The following is a 21292-nucleotide window of genomic DNA, read 5'->3' as shown; positions in this document are numbered from 1 at the left end:
GTGCAGATCAACAATCTTGTCCCTGATGTCCGTAGAAAGCTCTTTGGTCTTGCCCATGGTGCTGATGTTGGATGCTGGTTGTTTGGGTGTTGACAGGTGTCTTTTATACAGGTAACGAGGTGAGGCAGGTGTATTTGATGTAGATAATTGGTTGGGATTGGGGCTGTGTCTTAAAGAAAGACTAACTGGCTTGTAGGAGCCAGAATACTTGCTGTTTGGTAGGGGGTCATATACTTGTTTTTCCTCATCAGATGGTTATCAATTTTTATAAATTCATATGATGTGATTTTCTGGAATTTTCTTTGGGATTCTGTCTTTCACTGTTAGAATGTACATATGATTAAAATTGTAGATTGTTGCATTCTTTGTAAGTGGGCAAACCTGCAAAATCAGCAAGGGGTCAAATACTTATTTCCCCCACTGTACCTACACCTGTCAAGCTTTCTGCTCATATGCAGTTTACAGTTGTCTAGGGGTTAAGGCAGCAAATATAAACCGCATCCTTGCCCGTTTGTATCTAGCCGGTTTGAAACAATTGGTCCTTGATTTTTCTGTTTGAAAAACACGTGTTGCAAGCTAGCTAGTTAATCTAACGAAAGTTCCATCAGTCATCTCCAGCAGACTTGTTTTAGAACAAGAACCGTGTGGAAAGGTTAAATTAGCACTTAATGGCTACATACATCATACGATGCTAAAAGATTGAAGCCTTGCCCAGGCAAAAAGTCAGCATTCTCAAGTTCTAGTGATTCATGATGAAGATGTAGAGAATCGCCAGTCTGTTCCCAAATACAGGCCTGTATTCATTCAAATTATAGGTTGATAGACCGTGAGATGCACAAGATTTTTTATTCTTTTTTCATCCCACTCAGTTTAGAAGTAGTTTTTATATTTTTTAAAAAATTTGTCACTGCAGTTATTTGAATTATATTTACTTATACTTGAATACTTGGTATTATTAAGTGACAATACTTTTTCTTTGTTCCCACTTGTGACTGCTTGAAATTGGGCCCTCCCTAGATTGAGATGTTTTTTTTGTTTCACTGTCTCTGTTAAGTCTTTGTTCTTAACCATCAAACCATCAAAGTAGGCCATCAACATGCAAAGGATCACCCTCTGCAAGCCACTATGCATGTTTAGCTGTGCGTGTGTGTGTGTTGACTTAGGTCTACTACGTGTATCTACATGCAGGGTCTATACAGTGTGTGGGAGGTGATACACAATAGTGTTTAAATAAAACATGTCCATCCATGAGGGTGTGTGTGTGTTTGGGACAGAGGAAGCTGTTACCTGTGATATATGAGATCTGTGCAGAGGGAATGAAGAGGACAGGGGACGGTGAGCAAACAGTCACTTGTTACTGAGTCAGACTGAGACAGAGTGTGTGTGTGTGTGTGTGTGTGTGTGTGTGTGTGTGTGTGTGTGTCTGTGTGTGTAGAAAATGGCTTTAAGTGACTCAGTAAATGGACACAGTATGTGCTGGTAGAATGTAAATGGATGTGTGTATAAACGATGACACTGATAAGATAAGCCACTTCACCGTCTGGAGATGCCTCAGATTTCATATCATTGATATCAGCACAGACTGACGTCTAAACTTCATAATAAGTTTGTCAGTAGACTAGAAGATGGATCATAAGCCAGTACAAGCACAGCTGATCCAAATCCAGTACTAGCACAGACACAGTCCAGACGTTTTTAGCAGGTCACACAGACCCAGGTGAAATACAGGCAGCCTCAGCCAGTAAAAGCACAGCCAGGGGTCTACAGGCAGCATCAGATACAAGCAGCTCAGATTATTTACATGGCTCACAAGTCAGGTATGAGGGCCCCATAGCAGAATTTTTCTTAGGTGGTACCATAGGTGTGTGTGCTTATGCTCCGGTCAAAGCCCTTTCTGACATGACAGTGCCAATGTTAATGGGCTAGGCAAGCTGCTGAGGCACATACTAACACATTTCATACACTTCAATCAAAAATAGATCAAAATTTAAAATTTACATGGGGAATGAGGGGGTCTGTGCCCCAGTAGAGCTTTATGTCTATTAGCTTAACTAATCTGACATTGCTGATCCTAGATACGCATCACAAAGCTGATCATCACCTGAGGCCCGTACTACGAAGGAAGTTTAACCTACTCACATTTAATTAGGGGTAATCAAGGAAAGTCAGGGTTGACAAAGTCTGACTGCCTACACTGGTGTTAAACGGTACGACGGAGAATAAGATGTTGGTTAATTGAGTCAGTTAGCTGGCTAACTAACTAATCTTGCTTTGTGATACAACAAGCTCATAATTACTATTGCGTTAACAACAGGAGGCTTCCCTCAAACTGCTGACAAAATGTAAAAAAACAGAGGCAAAATGGGTTAAGGTTAGCTCCCATGAGACCTGAGCTTACAATACAGCTGTGAAATTTTACTTTAGCACATGATGGACAGTTGGCAAAAATGGAAAGTAAATATGAGGAGGAGTATGGAGTCAGCATATTTGTTAGGCCTTGGTGTGTTTTTGCTAAAAAAAACAAAACAACACTTAAAACTCCACAGTGTAGCATGTTGAGAAAGCTACAGTTCTCTTTCCAAATGTATCCAGGCTGTTTATGGCCACTGGTGCCCCGAGAGCTGAGGGCTCCTACTATGACTGCCTGAGGCTGTGTGAAATCACCTGAAAGCCCTCTGTACTATAGCTGTTAATGTATCCCCACATGTGCGGAGTGTGTTCCAGCTCGGGTCCTGCTTGCTGTCTCGGAGGGTCACCTCTTCTGGAACACTCTGTCGCCCTAAGCGAAAGCAAAACTCGTCGCCAAGAATTTATGCCTTTAATTTTTCCCTCTGTGGAATATACTGCGAACTGACAGACACCCAGAGACAAATACACACATTTCATCTCTGAAGCTTTGATGAACACACACCCACACACACACACACACACACACACACACACACACACAGATGATCCTTATCTCAAGCTGCAGTTTTGATATGGGGGCACACACACGCACACATTGCTTCTTAGCCTATAGTTGAGATGACAGACTGCATATACACACACTCAACAGATTCACAAAAACACACACACACTCGTCTTCTTAGTCTGACTTGTTGATGGGTGGATGGGGATACACACTAAATGGGATCATACACACACACACAATTTCACATATATCGGTCTGAATCTTTGATGAGAGCACACACACGCACAAAAAACACACATCATCTCCGTCTGGAGTTTTGAAAAGGGCTCACCTGCTGTAAATTCATCATTCATGTGATTTATAACCCCTCTCATCTCCTCACCCTTGACCCCTCCCTCTCCCCCCTCCGACTTCCTCTCTCGCCCACAGCTTCTCCGCGCTGCACCATGCCGCTCTCACGGGCACCACCGAGCTGCTGTCTCTGCTGCTGGAGGCCCAGGCCACGGTGGATATCAAGGACATCAACGGTATCATGATGGCAGAACAGCTTTACCAGCTGAACCAGTGACACCAGACAAACCCACAACTTAGAAAGTGTTGAAGCTCGGGAAGTCAGTTGGGGTTAAATTGCGCCTGGAACTTCCTCAACAGCTTTCTGACACTCAGCTGAAAATATGTTTGACCCATATGAATAAATATGATTCACTTTGAAGTTTGTCTGCCATGCAGTGACAGCAGTGCCATAGAAAATATCTGCAAGCGGAACAGATGTAGTTGAATTTGTGCGGGAGTGGCAGCTCGGCTGCTGAGACCAGAGGCGTGTAGCTCTCATAACCATGTGTGACGCCTCTGAGGTTAGCTATAGATTTATGAAGGACCATTTTTGAAGGTTGAATTTACCTTTTGGTGTTTCTTGCCAGCTTGTCAGTTTTGAAATCCAGGGTCTCGTGCATGCTAAGTAAAAGACACACAGGCAGCATCATGCAATGTCATGTCATTTGACGCCCATTGCACAGACAGAAGAACTAGTAAACGTATGCCAGTCAGCGGTGATTTGGACAGCAAATGCAACAAAATGCCGCATTGAAGCATAGGGATGCAGCGATTACCGGATTTCACTATTACCCGCATTTTAAAATGTCACAGTTAATTAATCGTCCGCTACACCGAGTGTTTCTGTTGCAGGGAAAGAAACTGTTGCAACTTGTACAAAACGGTGCACCAGCTTAAAGTGCCGTGCCTTCCAGAGACGTGGTGGCTACTACTGTTCACTGGTTAAGGCAGAGGGACCAAACTGTGAAGCTTCCCGCCAATGAAACGTCTGAAGTCGGCATTGTGGGAGCATTTCGTGTGCACCAAGACTGACCAGGGCATTATTTAAGAGGTGACGGATCACCTGTTCAGAAACTTGCTAATAGGTTGCTGCTAACGGAGCGAATAACTACATTAAACTTGATGCTGCACCTGTGGGATCACCACTCAGCTTTGCACGCCCAAGTACTTAAATATAAAAGTGTCACAGTCAATGCCGTAGCGGTGAGGGTCGAGCTTTCAGTGCAACGTAAACAAACAAAGCAGCATGTAACCTTTTCAGATGAAACCCATTATTTTCAAGGTCATTTGCCACACCACGGATGTTTGTTGCTGCGTCGAGCAACACGCACTGCACGGCGAGCTCGCGCGCACGCCACTGTTAAAGTAGCTGAACTTTTGCACTGATCCCAGCTTTCAGGGCAGTGCAAATCGCTTCTTTTCTGAAAGGGCCTTTATGGAAGGACGTAGTCCTCTCAAGACCTTATTGACTGAACATTTACCGTTACATCCTGTTGCCTCCTCCTGTCTGTGAAAATATTGCCAGATGTAAAACACTGACATCAGGAGCTTACAGACTTCCAGGACTATACCAATTAGCTGCATTTCAGTTATTAATAACACTGCATGAGAGATGTTCTCAGTTTTTTTTTATTTTCTCTAAAACTTGAATATATGGATGAGAGTTCATTAAAGTTCAGGTTATAACAATTTCCCCTGGGGGATAAATTAAGTTAATATTCCTCTTATATTAATAATACTTATTATATTATATCAATTGTTATTGTCATTAAATATTAAAAATCAACATAAGTCATTACTAGTGTTGTGAAATTAATTAATGCATAATAATCGTGATAATCGTGAAACCGTGATTATTCCTCAGACTATAATCGTACCAACAAAATCTGTAATCGTTGCATCCCTATTGAAGCGTATCAATGCAGGTAGAAAGGTCAGTGTGGTATCCTGAAGTATTGTTGCTCATCACCCTATAATGACACATGTGAAGACTCTGCTGGTGCTGATGTATCAGACAAAGAATGCTCAGGTGTTTGTGACACAAATCTTGAGACAATCATCTCAAAAATGAGCTAGATGTTGCCAGATTATGTCACATGCTAATTTGCATATTCATGACATCATAATGTAAGTACTTATACTATATACAATTTTTAAAAATGTAAAGCTAAACTCACTTGACCCTAACAAGCTTCATCATTAGCTATTCATATTATTGAAGCTGCTGTCATCCCATCCACCTCTAATTTCAAAGCATTTGATGTTGGCTGTTTTTAGACTGTGGAACTGAAGTGTGATGAACACAGAGATTCAAGTTAAATCTTTAAGAACAAACACAAGGAAGAAGGCGTTCCCTAGACAAACAATGAGGATCAGTGATTGGTTGTTAGGTGTGCACATTCACAGCGTGTTTGCGTTTCTGTCTATCAGCCCAGAGAGCTACAGCCACATAAAAGCACATTCACTGAGAAATACAGGCTCTTTTCAGTTAAGATCTATCCAAATGTTTGCCAGATACAGTATGTCACCTATATTAGCTTGTGATATTCCATATTTTTGTTATTGTTAACAAATCCTGTCCACATACCAAAACCAACAATGAATGAAACCTAAAAACAAGTATTGTGTGTGTGAATCCAAAACATATTATATTTTATTCCTCTGTGCCATAGAGCTCCATTGATGTCCAGGAACTGTTAAAAACACATTGATGAGCAGCACTATTGAACTGGGTGACATCTTCCTTCATTAACATGTAGTTTATTTTGACTCATTCCCATTTTTAATTTTTTTTTTTTTAAGCTGCACTAATCAATAGTCTTTTATATCAACAATGCAGCAAAACAAAGCTGTGTTGCTTGCAGTGAGTGAACCCGTAGAGAATTTTTCACCCAACTTTGCAGTTCCCCTCATCTTTACAGGGTGTTTTGCTAGTAATATTGGACTTACATGTGTTGCCAGAAACGTAATTTCAAATCACTGCTATTGTTTATCTGTGCGAACACATTTTAAGGGGATGATTTGTCAGCAGTGTATTTACAGCTTGTTTTGCTGCCCCAGGTGGCCAAAAAAAATCATTAATGCTGCTTTAAAGATTTAGGTCTTCAGTAGGAACCAATGGGCTTGGGGCTGAGTGCCGAAGTCTGAAAAATGGTTGGTTTTGGTCCTTTCATGGGATTTGTTGACGCTAAGAAAAGTATAGAATAACGCCTGCCTTACACTTTAACGGGGCACTCCAGTGATTTAGTGTTACCCTTCCATGAAGTTGACTGACTTGCGAGAGACAGACGTATTTCTTCAATGCACATCTCACTGCCTTTTCCTTCCCATCTTATCAGCTCCATCCCGCACTTGTGTTTCTGTCTCTAGGCATGCGTCCCCTCCACTACGCAGCATGGCAGGGTAAAGCAGACTCTGTCTTATTGTTGCTGAGAGCTGGAGCTTCAGTCAACTCCCCTTCCCATGACGGACAGATACCGTTACATCTCTCTGCTCAGTATGGACACTACGAGGTGGTGAGTACACTCATCCAAGGACACCTCAGCCGCCAAAGGCAAAGTTCCAAGGCATTATGGGTCCTCCCATTTCACTGAAATCCACCCCCTTTGTGTCTCAGCTTGTATTGTCCACCAACAATACCGGTAATACCATTAATGCCATGACACAGGTTTTTCAAGAGTAAATTTCAGTGAACGCACACATTCTTATCTTCCAGCGTCATCTGTTCAACTCATGGAATGTTTTAATGAATAGGTACACATATCACGGACACACACACACACACCCTTAACCTGTCGTCTTACCTATATCAAGGCATGACCTCTTTAGTTCTACATCATCAAACACAATACTGACAATCCTGAACAAAGGCTGTGCTGGAGCTATCATATGTTCCTCTCCTCTTCAAAGACAAAACATCAACACACACAGAATGTGTTGGGAAGACTGGCGTGTGAGTGCTTGTGCATTATACATGAGGTGATATCACTTACATCGTCCTTTCTCCCTTTCTCTCTCAGTCTGAGATGTTGTTGCAGCACCAGTCTAACCCCTGCCTGAAGAACAAGGCAAACAAGACTCCTCTAGATCTGGCCTGCGAGTTTGGGAGACTCAAGGTATGAGAATAGTTGTGTGTAATTTTCAAACACATAAGTGTGTGTAACCAAAATATATGAATATTATTTCAAAAATACATTTGAGCATTGAGTATCATCCACCTTTGGCGTGATGTATTTGACCCATTGTCATTACTGCTGTCATAAGCCTCCTCAATACAAAAATATTAGTACTAGACTTCAAAACCCACAGATGTATAAACAGCGCGTATGCACAAAAAAACATGCATTCCCCACACATAAACTGGTATTCATAATATAAATTGACAGACAGTTGATACCTCCGACATAGTTAAACCCATATATACACAAGGTTTCCTAGAGTGAGCCCGGTGTGATATACTGTGTGGTAAAGTGGAAAATGAAAAATAAGATTATAGACCAAATTTTGTACACAACGTTACCATTACACTGGTAGTAGTTAGTTTAACTAAGTGTGAATGTTTTTTTTTGCAAGCAACAGACCTGGCAATTTAAAGTATGCTGATTAAAGTCACATTGCGTACTCAATCGTATTCTATTTATTCTGCTGTTTACAATTTGTAAACTCTGTTTGATATTTGTGCCATGAAGTATATCATGACTGATTACCTTTCTGATGTTTGATGACAATGATTGAGGCACAGTTTAGTATAACTGATGATAGTGACACAATGAGTCAAATAAATTGTCATTATTAGTCAGATTTTCGAGGCTAATATTGATATTTGAGAGGTAAAACAAGACTAAGAGTCTACAGCCATGCTAGCAGCACTGTGAGGCTGTACTTTGGCACAACAGTGCTTTTAGCTAAATGCTAACAACAGCATACTAACTTGCTCAGAATGACAATGCTAATGTGTTGATGTTGCAGATTGTACCATGGTCATCATCTTAGTTTAGCATGTTTGTTAATTATACCTTAATATAAAGTAGGCTGCTGCTAATGATGATTGCAATGTAATTAATTTAGAAGAGATTCCGTTATAAAGTATGGGACGAATTATAATTAGTGCTGGGCTACTATTAAAATTTTTAATCGTGATTAATCACATGATTTTTTAACAGTTAACGGGTGAAACAGACAGTCAGTGACACTGAAACCGGAAGTGAAACAAGACCACAACACCAAGGGCAGAAAAACTTCAAAGTCAAACAGGAAAGAGAACGAATTAACAAAAAGACATAAGGAAAACACAACAGAGAGACGAGGCCACAAAAACACAGGAAGTTAAATCCAAAAGACACGAGAAGGAAGACTTATCAACAAACCCAAAGACCATGACATACAGATCACTGCTCTGGTGCTGATGGAGGGCCATGTGATGACTTCTGCTCTTTTTACAGTCTTTTCATTGAGAAACCGAAAGGCTAAACCTCCATGTAGTGTTTCATTCATGTAGTCATTCTAATCCAATTATTTGCATTTGAAAACATCCTATTTGGCCCCTTTGCCCTTTTTGGGGATGGCCTATGTCAAACACGAACCATGGCAACTAAATTAAGCTTGTTTGAGCGAAAGGCAAATAGGCTCTTTTTGGACACACGCACACTGTAACGTTAAAGGGATAGCACATTGCAGTGTGTTTGACTGTTTCTCTGTCACATCTGTGGATAAGCTTGGCTGTGAGATGTATAGCTGGCCCTGTAATTCAGAATTAGACCAACACACACTTCCTATGCCTGTTAATGTTCTCGTGTCTGGTCTGAGTTTGCAGTTTAGCTGTGAAAGAATAGAAGGCTTTGGGCTGTTTTTGTGACACACAGACTTTGTCAGTGTGTGTGACTGGAGGCTGTGGTATCTTTAGACAGCTGCTGAGTAGTGGATAAGCCTCCATGTACTAACTTGACCCTAAATATAAGTCACCATATACATTATTTCAACCTATATATTAGCTATACTAGCTTGGCTTTGCATATGCGTGTACAGTATGTATGTAAGTATCACTAAGCTGTAATTCTTGCCCTGATTCTGCCACTCTTCTGTTCTCACAGCCCACACTTCATTTTCATTTTGGTGTCTTTGATTTCTCTTCAGGTGGCTCAGTTGCTGCTCAGCAGTAACATGGTGACAGCGCTGTTAGAAGGGGAGGGAGGGCAAGACAGCATGGAATCTCCGTCCACCACCCCCCTCCACCTGGCAGCCAGGAATGGACACAAAGACATCATCAAGTAAGATCCCAGCTAGGAGCAGTGCTGAAATATACTGTAATAGATGCTAATGCTACTTCTACTGCTACTGTTATTTTACTGTTACTGCTTCTGCCACTGCAAGAATTACAAATACCACTACTGTTATGGCTTCTACTACTTCTCCTACATCATCTAGTAATATTGACACTGCTACTCTTACTCACTTTCACTAATGTTACAGCTGCTAGTATCACTGCTGCCTCAGCACCTGCTAATGCTATTTGTGCGAGTACTGCTATTTCTACTATTACAACCTTTGCTACTGTTAAAGCTGCTACCACCGCTATTACTATTTGTACCACCATAACTACTACTACTTCGGCTACTGCTACTACTACTGCTACTACGAGTACCACTACTGCTGCTGGTGCTGCTAATGCTACTTCTGCAGTACAACTACAACTATTTTTTAGTGCTACTACCACTACTATTACTATTACAGCCGCTACAACCTCTGGTACAGCTACTGCAACTACGAGCATTACTAATAGTACCACTATAAATACTACTCTGTTGCTACCACTGATACTATAGTAACTATTACTGCTACTACTACAATAACTGCCGATACTACTACTCCTGCTACTGTACCACTAATATTACTGCAACTACTACCACTATTAGGAAGACTGCACTCATTACCACGACTAGACTCTACCACTACTACTGCTGTTACTGCTGCTACCGTTCGTTGCTACTGCTAATACGACATCCACTACTACCGTATTTGAGAACTAAATAGCACCGTCTTGAATCAATACACAACGTGGTTTGTCCCGTATTTATGGGTTTCTTTAATGCAGCACCCCATGCAAATTATCCCACCCGCATTCTGTGAAGACTAGTTCCTTTTCTACCACTGATTGGGTAATACTCACTGCCATTGTTTGGTTAATACCGTCAGGTTCAGGGCCAATCTGTGTCAGATAAGGGCGGGTCTGTTGGCAGGGAGTGGAGTTTAAACAATGGCAGCTCGAGAAACCCCCCTCGTCCCATCTGAAACGAAAGCGGATGCCAGCTACTGCTACTAGCCTATTTCTATTACAGCTTCTACAACCTCTGCTACTGCTAATTCTACCACTGTTACTGTTTGTAACACTATAACTAATGTTGCTACCACAGCTGCTTCTACTACTACAAATACTGCTGCCAGAACATCTACTACTAATGCTAATAGTACCACTATTGGTGAAACTTTAACTACCAAAACAACAGCACCTCCTACAACAACTGCTGCTAGTGATGCCACTGCTACTAATGTCACTTCAACCACTTCATGTTCTACTACAACAACAACAATTTTTACTACCACTGACTCCATTACTAGGGCCGTCTGTGCTACTACTAGTGTTGCTGCTACTTTACTGCCACAACTACTGACAATAAAGCTTGTGCTGCAAATGTTACAATTACTACTGCTATTACTCCACTCCACGACGCTGACACTACACAGGAAACCATATACTGTAGGTGTCAGTCCTTAATTCAGCTGCAGGTGCTAAATATTTCCCCTAAGGTAGCTCCAGAAAGCAAAACCAGTAACAATCTCCACATTCAAAAAGAGCACACTCAATATTGTAGTGATACTTACACTTGTCAGACTCCCTAGAGTGTCTCAATGTGTTTTTTATGCATATCTGTGTAAATATGTTTGCACTTAGCCAAGTGACTCCACCCTGCCTCTGAGACATGCTGCTAACGATTCCCATCCCAATGATTTGGTCTCTTTTGCAATACTCTCTCCATCCTCCTCTCTCCTTTTCCTGAACTGGAAAGTTGAATAGTAGGAGATAGTAGGAGAAGAGACGAGCTTTCAAAACAAACAGAAATAAAGAGTTTTCTCTGCATTAGCAGAGAAGTTTATTCAGAGTTTACTCAGCAGAATTTGGCTGTGATCTCCCAGTAAGGGATTTGTGTCTCTTGAAAGACTGCCACACTTACACAGCAGTCGTCTCACAGTACCTACTTTTTTGTATAGCTGGAGAAGATTTCTAGGTCTGGTTAGAACTGGAGCTGCAAACATTTGCACACAGACAACCAGGAGATAAAATTTTGTCCTGGGGAAGATGACATTCACAGTACATATGTAGGAAGATGTAGGAACAGTAGAAATTGTGATTAAAAATATCTCTGATTGGGATCATTCTTAATGAAATTTGATCCTCGAAACTGTAGGAGACCCCATGTTGAGAACCTTTGGCCTAGCATATTCTGTATATGTATACATGCAGTGCAGTTTATGTAGCGTATATGAGAGTAAACCAACTGCTTATCTGCAGGACAGAGTCTGAGCTTTGTGGGAGTTTTCAGACATTCAGCCGTCTCAAGGTTTCACAGCCAGATTAAAACTAATTCTGAGGAAAGGAAGGAGGTGAAGGTTTCAAACAGTTTGCTTTTAGGCTCCTTTTTTCAATCAGAGTACACTGCATGCTTTGGTATTTCTGCCGTCTGCCCAACCCCCCTGTGGTGTCCCACTTAGTGTGATCCCGTCAAGTCAAGAGTGTTTGTCAGCAACATTCACATTCACCATTAAGCTTTTTACACACAGTCAGCTCAAGCCAAAGGCAGAGTTATTCTTTGCAACTGGTTAATTTTATTCGCAAATTTAAACACAATTGTTTCTGTAGTAGTTCAAGGAATCTTTCAGTCAAGGCCACTGTCAAGAAAGACATTTTTGTGATTAGAGCTAGAATTTTTGAGAAAAAAGATTAGGTTAGAGGAGATTTTGTTTCTTGTTGTAATTGTAATTGTAATTTATTCTTATAACGGTTTGGCTTTTTCTTACAGAAAGTTGTAAGAGCATTGTCATATTTGAAGTGTAAAGTTGTAACATTTAAATTTAATGTGTTTTTATTTTAAAAATGAGGACTTCCTCTTATAACGAAACCAAAATGTAATTTATATGAAAAAGTCATAATATGGGTGTATAATAAGAAAAAATACATGTTTGTTTTAATACTACTTATTTAAGTAAGTAATTTAATGTTATTTTACTATTCTCAGGGAAAAAAGCTTGTGTATTCTAATATTTTAATATGTATCAATGTGTCAGTGTTTACATCTTATCATATTACCAATTATTTTAATAACTTTATGACTTTGTCTTGTAAAATTATGACATTATTCATCATTTTTTTCCTCAAAAGAAGCACATTATTCTTAAAATATTCTTATGTTTTTTTCTCTATCGCAGCTTTATTTTTAAAATCAGTTTTGTAGCTTTAATGCTCCATTGTACAGTCTCACGCGAAAATAAAAATGGAAAACTGTCTTTGAGCTTGCTGAAGGGTTTTCTGTAAAGTATGTGTTAAACTCAATCATTTCCAACTGGTACTTACACTGTTTACTCGAACCCTAACTAGTTTGACAGTTGAATGGAAACAAGGTGTACAACAAAGGGAGCAGATGCAAAAGTGTAGCATCCACCGGGTGGCAAGAATGTGCTTGGAGTGGGTAAACATTTAGAAAACACCATGCACATTAATCCAGCTAATATCCTACAGCAGTGATTCAGTGTTGTTTACTTCTTGCAAAACCTGTACCAACCTTCACATAGCAAGCTGAGGACCTCCTCCACCTCCTCCTCTCTGGATACGATGCCATTTGTATTCCTACATTTGGGCCTCTGACAGAACCAGATACATTTTTGTTAGCTCGTGTGTGTGGGTGGGTGGATGAGTGGGGGGTATATGGCTTAATGAGATGTTGCAGATGTCTGTAACAGTCGAATAGATGAATCTGTGTCTGAGTGTTGCCTGCGGCTTTACATGAGTGTTTGTGCTTTGATTTCCTAGGTTGCTGCTCAAAGCCGGTATTGACATCAACAGAGCCACCAAAGCGGGGACGTCTCTGCACGAGGCTGCCCTCTACGGCAAAACCGAAGTTGTGCGACTGCTGCTCGATGTAAGCATAGATTACATAAATATAATTTCAGTTCAGCTGATATGGGATTTTGAAGGCTGACTCTGATGTTTCTGTGTTGATGGTGTAGATGGAAAGACAATGTTTAAAACTAACACAACTTAACACTACAATCCTGGTGTTATTCTTTAATAAAGGAAGGAGGCATTTTGAGGGAGTGTTTGTTTTGAAAGCATTTCATCCTCAGTAATCCCACGGGGTGTGTGTGTGTGTGTTATGTGTGTGCGCCTAGGCGGGCATCAATGTGAACATCCGCAACACGTACAACCAGACAGCTTTGGACATTGTCAACCAGTTCACCACCTCCACAGCTAGCAGGGAAATCAAACAGCTGCTGAGAGGTTGGTAGCTCTTCAGACATTTTTTTGGTTGAGGCAGGGGAAACAGTGGGGGGTGGAGAGGTTGCTAAATGGTAAAGAGAGAGGTCAGAATAGTGGTGAAAAAGGAGCCCTTTGTGCCTCCGGATGATGTGTCTGTATGTTTATGTCTCTGTGAAGAAGCATCAAGCTCTCTCCAGGTCAGAGCGGTGAAGGACTACTGGAACCTCCACGACCCAACCGCTCTCAACCTCCGGGCTGGAGAACTTATTATGGTATTTGTTTTTGTCTCTTTAATGGCTGTCATAACTAGTAATTAAGTAATGACTTTCCTTTCCTTTTTTTTACCTTTTGTTAGCTATGTTTCTGGTGTAGTTGTTTATGTATATGTTGCTTTAAAACCGTGTGTGGAATTTGTGCGTGATTTTGATGGTATCATTCTTTGTTTGTATATAATCACATTGGAAATTTGTAAACATCGGTGGTGAAAATCCCTCAGTGAGTTTCTTGGGGTTGGGGGGCAGGGTGTAGCAATGTACATTGCGTCTCTTTTTCATACAACCACTGGAGACCACTACAGTTAATAAGTTCACAACATCTAACAGTTGGAGATTTGTGTGTATCGAATGGCTGCCTCTGGCAGGGTAATGATTTAGTTTAGAGCATTCATATTGAGAGAGATTGATCAGGATCGACAAAGGATCAACTTAAATAATCATAAACCCTGAAATAAAATTATATCTCTGATGTAAATAAAAAGAATAATAAAAGTAAATTATCAAAATTAAGCATTTTATAGGTCAGACAACCAGTGAAATTGGATAACGGCAAAGGATTATTGTTTCATCACTAGATTTAACTTCCACTTTATCAGATCAGCCTCAAGTCACTCTAGAAGAGTGTATGTGCACCTGGTCTGAAGTAAATGTACAGTTCATACATCCCTACTACACATTTTTCTTTTATGAATCCCAGTTAATGCGTGGGAAATGAAGTACGCATGGGTTTTGTGAGTATGCACTGTTTAAGCATCCGGCCACTGGAGGAACAGATGTCAAAAACACTGCTGGCGTGGATTGCCGTTAATGGTTCAGATTAAGAAATCCCACTTAACGTCATATCTTGCTGCACCTTCCCAAGTGAAGATTTTTAGTGTTTTGTTGATGTTTGTTGCCATGGATTACTGTAATAAGTCCATATTATATTTCCATAGAACAAAGCTACTGTAAAATTGATGATACCTGCCGGCAGCTGCTTCTCTCTACCTGTGCACCGGCGGTGTAAGGATTATATGATGATGACGTTTGGGAGTGAAGTCTTGTTAGGATGTGTGTGGGATGTTGCAGGGTAATTTAGTGTACCCTGAGCGGGAGACCACAGCAGAGAAACAGGCACAAACTTGCTGCGGTCTCTCTCTCATTACCAACTTGTTTGCTCATCCCCCCCCCACACTGTGTTTGCACTAATTCATGTGTGTGCACATTTGTGTGTGTTTATGTGCTTACTGCTGTGTATTTTGATATCTTTATACGAGTCGTTGTGACATCCCAGACTCCTGTATGAACTCGTATGTTGTTGCGCCCTGTTAGAAGGCAGAGGTGTTTGTTTTTGTCCTCTCTAGGCATTTTGTTAACACTCACAATGAATGGACTGTGTATTTCCAGCTCATTGGCTCTCTCATTATGGTCTTAAAAGCATGCCTTGAGGAGTCACACACACACGACATGCATATTTAGAGTTGATATATAGTTGACAAGGGAAAATGTTTGGCAGGAAAACCCCTTTAATCAAACCTCTCAGTTTTCACACCAATGAATAATGTGTTAGTGATTGCTTGTTCCACAAGCTGATCTAATGCGATTGTGAATTGTTGCAAGGCTAATGCTGTTTGCAGTGACACAAACATTTCAGCTGAAGCATGCCCATGATTTGTTGGTGTCAGGTCGTGGAGCAGCACTCAGACGGTCGTTGGAAAGGTCACATCCATGACACCCAGCGGGGGACGGACCGGGTGGGCTTCTTCCCCCCTTCAGTGGTGGAGGTCCTCAGCAGACGAGCAGGTAGACAAACAAGCAGCTGGCACACAACATCTGCATAAACTCAAAATACACTGAAAAGTAGTTATGTACAAGTACTGTACTTATATGTACAATCACAAATTTCCCTTTTTGCTTTTAACTCCACCACATTTTAGGCAGAACTATTGTACTTTTTACTCCCCTACATTTATTTGACAGTTATCGCCACTAGTTACATAGCAGATTAAGATTTTCCATACTAAACTGAAAAAATTATGCATTGTTTTGAATAAAACTACCCAACAGTATAGAAAGTTAAGCATAAAAGTTTTTATTTACTTTGAAAACAGTAGTGTGACCCCCCCCCAAAAAATTAAAAAAATTAGCAGATGGAATTTGCTAGTAAGTCCAAGTAGTTATTATAGTTATTATATTATAAAATATATAAGTTAATATAGATTTTTTCTGTTTACCATTATTATAATTTCTTTTATATTAATGTATTTTGTCTGCTACGTAGCAGAAGAGAGTTACAGACTCAATTTCACTCTACAAAAGCCAGGATCTCCAAAGCCTTCTTCTTCTTCAGAAAGAGTGTGTGTGTCAGTTAGTTTTTATGTTTGTGTGTGCTGGACAAACACTGTTTTTTGAAATAACATTGCAAAGTCCATCTGCTGATCAACATAGCAACAAGTGAGCCTTGAGTTAAAACATTTATTTTTTCTCATGGTATGTCAAGTTTTTTAAACTGGTCGGACCTCGACTACTACAAGTACTACTACAAGTACTACTACAAGTACTACTACAGTAACGTGCATCATAATTTGAAAGGGGCCCTCCTGCACAGTCATTTTACTTTTCTTACTTAAATACATTTTAATGCTAATAATAATGTTCTTTTACTTAAATGAAATTTTGAATGCACAGTTTTACTTGTATTTTTGCTAGTGCTGGGTAACGATTAAACATTTTAATTGCGAAATTGAATAATGAATTCTAAAGTAGTGTATTGTGCACTTTTAATTTAAATGTACTGCTGTATCCACAAAAGTGTAATAACATGTGGTTTGCAAACACTTTAAACAAATAAGGTGTTTTTTACCAGCAGCTTTCCTTTTACACAGTAGCGATAACATATTTATATATTCTCAACTTAAACATTAATGCAATCAGATCAAATATAAAACCAAAGCTATTTGCCACTGCCAGGGCTTTACCTTTTATCTAGCTTGTTAAAACAAGTTCCCATCAGAGTCCAGAGCCACGGTCATAACATCATAACAGGCACCTTCTGAGCAACAGGTTAACATATATAAATCTGTTGTCTTTTTTTTTTCTGAACAGGTATCAGCAGAAACATTTTTCTTTTATCAGGGAGCAGCAGAAACAGACTACGTACAGTAGCAAGTGTCTGTGAGCTGAAGTGCTCGAGCAAGGCGCGTTATGGCATTTGTGCTCGCCTCACGCACACACCCGCCCGCTGCTGAAGTTGATTTGCCTTGAACTTTTTGTATGCGATGTGCAGCACAAATCATTGGAAGAGAGACTGATCCTCGCTGTTTGAGTTTCCAGAATCTATTACTGTTTACTAAATAGTTATCAGGAGATCAACAGGAGGGAATTCGCATGGCAGAGCATCCCCACAAAACTAGCCTATAATTTTAACTAAAGTTAAACAGGTAACAGCTGTGTAAAGCACAGAAGCCATTGCCATGGTTACTATCCATAGAGTGCCTGCTGTGTACTCGCAGAGCACTGTTTTACTTCTCCCACACGCTGCATCCAGCATAGTCTGCCGAAGCCTCCCTCCGCTGCTTGTTTGGGTGGGTTGTTTGTAGGCTGGTCAACATCCCACCCCTCCTGTGACCCATGGTTGAGCAACGGACTTTCATAATAATAACAAAAACTATGTTAACATGAGAAAAAACAATTGTCTACTTTAATCAACGCGTTACGCGATAATAACGTGTTAACTTGCCCAGCCCTAATTTTTGCATTTTCTTGAGTCAAGTAAAGTTGTGTGTTAATCTTAATGTTCCCTTTACTCAAGCCTTTTTAAGCACTCTCATTGGGGTCACAGTCGAGGATGGATTGTCAAATGGCAAATGGGTCCTAGGTTCTATGCAAGTCAATTGGTTTTAGTAATTTGATCTTTTGCAAATTGGTTTAGGTTTGGTTTATTTGCACCAGTAAAGTTCATGCTCCCAAATAATGTGTTAAATCAAATTATCAAAACTAACTAGCACATAGAAAACCTGGTACCAGGTTCTGTTCCTGTAGCATAGAAGTACTGGTTGACTGGGTTATATAATGAAGCTGCCATGTTTGCTGTGTGCACTAAACGTGGCAACAGGGTATAAACACAGTGCACAGAGGGTGGTTGGTGCAAATGCGGGGTCCAGCAAGAATAAATGTTTACTATATTGTACTCCATGGTAACTTTGTCCCAGGGCCAGATTAGACCTCGCATGCTGGAGGATTAAGCTGACAGAGGGGGGTTAAAAGGGCTAACTTAACCCAGGGCAATGGTTATATACGGGCTAAGAATATATCTGGACACTAGTGCACAAACAGGATCTGTCATGTTGGTATGATCACTGAGTTTCAGCATACTTGTAAATCATCTGATTTAATCCCTGTGAATACAAGTAATACGATCCAGATATGATGCTTGTTTTGCAGCTGCAAAGCTATTGACATTCAAACTGCGGGACGAGCGCAGAGAGGGGTCCAATAACAGACATAGATACACACACACACACACACACACACACACAAACTACAACACTTAATTTCTAGGTCCCGAACAAGCCTGGCAACACACACACACACACACACACACACACACACAAGTTATTTATTCACACATAGAGACACACATTAATAGGATTACTATGGCCAGATTGCAAAGTGTCAGCTCAGTGCTAAAGCCCTCACAGTCTGCGTTGTGATATTGTGTGCTCTGTGTGTGTTTGTGTGTGTGCGTGTCTGCTCATGCTTGAGGGAGAAGAGACAAGAGAAAGAGAGTTTGACTTTAAGTCGGTGACAGGCTCTTTGCTTGTGAGGCAAACTCAGCAGTGTGTGTGTGCGCACGTGTTTGTGCCTGAGCTCTGTGATAATGTGAATGGTGTCAGCAACCGTGGACTAACAACACACAGAGGAAAAGTAAGCCCTCTCAGCGTCTCTGGTGATCTTACACTACCATTCAGCAGCCTCTTATGTAACACCAGAGGGGATTTACAGTGAATTTGCCCTTTTTTAGCTGTTGTTCCAGATACTCCAAGAACAAGCATACATGATTAAGTTCATAATGTGCTCACCAGACTCCAAAAGGTGTTTGTTGCGGTCTTACAGCCTGTCCCAATACCTGTGCATGTAGTTGCACAGGTATTGTATTGTGCAAACACACACACATGCACATGAACTTCTTTCCCTCACTCATGCATGCCAGCATCAACCCAAACCTGTCTCCCTGACCCTAGGGGGCACTCTTTCCCGCCAAGCCTCAATACCTTGCCAACGACAACACTTTGCATCCAGAGCTCCCCCCTCAAGCTACGGCCCCGTCCCTCAGACTGACGACTCATACACCCTTGGCCACGATCCCACAGGTACATGCACACACACACACACACACACACACACACACTTCCCATCTGTTTGGTTTCTGTTCACCACCTGTGACACATTCATGTCCTCCCAGGCAAGGATGGATTACTGAACAAGCCTACCGGGAACAGGTTCAGGGACTCAGGGCCCCAGGGTGGCCATAGCCTCTGTTTGAAGTGACTGTTTCATTTGGAAAGTCAATTAAATAAATACAACAAAATGAACTACAGAGACAGCAGACAATGACTAAAACCAACAAAATTACCACAAAGAGACACCAAGTGATCACAAAGAGACGCAAAATGACCACAAAGAGACACCAAGTGATCAAAAAGAGATGCAAAATGACCACAAAGAGACACAAAATGACTACATAGACTACAAATGACACAAAATGACCACATAGAGACGCAAAACGACCACTAAGAGACACAAAATGACTACATAGACCACAAATGACGCAAAATGACCACATAGAGACGCAAAATGACCACTAAGAGACACAAAATGACCACTAAGAGACACAAAATGACGCAAAATGACCACATAGAGACGCAAAATGACCACTAAGAGACACAAAATGACTACATAGACTACAAATGACGCAAAATGACCACATAGAGACGCAAAATGACCACTAAGAGACACAAAACGACCACATAGAGACGCAAAATGACCAGAAAGAGACACCAAGTGATCACAAAGAGACGCAAAACGACTACATAGATGCAAAACGACCACATAGAGACGCAAAATGACCACAAAGAGACGCAAAACAATCACATAGAGACACAAAATGACCATAAAGAGACGCAAAACGACCACAAAGAAATGCAAAATGACCACAAAGAGACACAAAATGACCACATAGAGACGCAAAATGACCCAAAAGAGATACCAAGTGATCACAAAGAGACGCAAAATGACCACAAAGAGACACAAAATGACCACATAGAGACGCAAAATGACCCTAAAGAGATACCAAGTGATCACAAAGAGACGCAAAATGACCACATAGACACAAAACTACCACAAAGAGACGCAAAATGACCATAAAGAGACACCTAGTGATCACAAAGAGACACAAAATGACTACAAAGAGACGCAAAATGACCATAAAGAGACACCAAGTGATCACAAAGAGACGCAAAATGACCATAAAGAGACACCAAGTGATCACAAAGAGACGCAAAATGACCACAGAGAGACACCAAGTGATCACAAAGAGACGCAAAATGACTACAAACAGACAGCAAGTGATCACAAAGAGACGCAAAATGACCATAAAGAGACACCAAGTGATCACAAAGAGACACAAAATGACCACAAAGAGACACCAAGTGATCACAAAGAGACGCAAAATGACAACAAAGAGACACCAAGTGATCACAAAGAGACGCATAATGACCACAGAGATGCAAAACGACCACATAGAGATGCAAAATGACCACAAATAGATGCAAAACAACCACAAAGAGACGCAAAATGACCACAAAGAGACGCAAAACGACCACATAGAGACACAAAATGACCATAAAGAGACGCAAAACGACCACAAAGAAATGCAAAATGACCACAAAGAGACACAAAATGACCACATAGAGACGCAAAATGACCATAAAGAGACGCAAAACGACCACAAAGAAATGCAAAATGACCACAAAGAGACACAAAATGACCACATAGAGACACAAAATGACCATAAAGAGACGCAAAACGACCACATAGAGACGCAAAATGACCATAAAGAGACGCAAAACGACCACAAAGAAATGCAAAATGACCACAAAGAGACACAAAATGACCACATAGAGACACAAAATGACCATAAAGAGACGCAAAACGATCACAAAGAAATGCAAAATGACCACAAAGAGACACAAAATGACCACA

The 21292-nt window shown here is 40.7% G+C and overlaps 1 protein-coding gene across 8 annotated transcripts in view; it reads left to right on the top strand.

The window, feature by feature from the left end:
• Positions 1–21292, top strand: part of LOC123982682 (caskin-2-like) — a 68813-nt gene that overhangs the window by 31830 nt on the left and 15691 nt on the right. For 5 of the 8 annotated variants that reach the window (XM_046068405.1, XM_046068406.1, XM_046068404.1 and 2 more), the window contains 9 exons: positions 3344–3441; positions 6617–6762; positions 7267–7362; positions 9380–9513; positions 13329–13437; positions 13688–13796; positions 13953–14047; positions 15715–15832; positions 19273–19401. In XM_046068405.1, coding sequence (XP_045924361.1) covers positions 3344–3441; positions 6617–6762; positions 7267–7362; positions 9380–9513; positions 13329–13437; positions 13688–13796; positions 13953–14047; positions 15715–15832; positions 19273–19401 — 1034 coding nt within the window. The remainder of the gene's footprint in view (positions 1–3343; positions 3442–6616; positions 6763–7266; positions 7363–9379; positions 9514–13328; positions 13438–13687; positions 13797–13952; positions 14048–15714; positions 15833–19272; positions 19402–21292) is intronic. The other 3 variants (XM_046068408.1, XM_046068409.1, XM_046068410.1) reach the window with 1 other exon arrangement.

This window comes from Micropterus dolomieu, linkage group LG14 (assembly GCF_021292245.1).
Source record: "Micropterus dolomieu isolate WLL.071019.BEF.003 ecotype Adirondacks linkage group LG14, ASM2129224v1, whole genome shotgun sequence".
NCBI classification, from domain to species: Eukaryota; Metazoa; Chordata; class Actinopteri; order Centrarchiformes; family Centrarchidae; genus Micropterus; species Micropterus dolomieu.
This window is presented reverse-complemented; position numbering and strand designations above follow the sequence as displayed.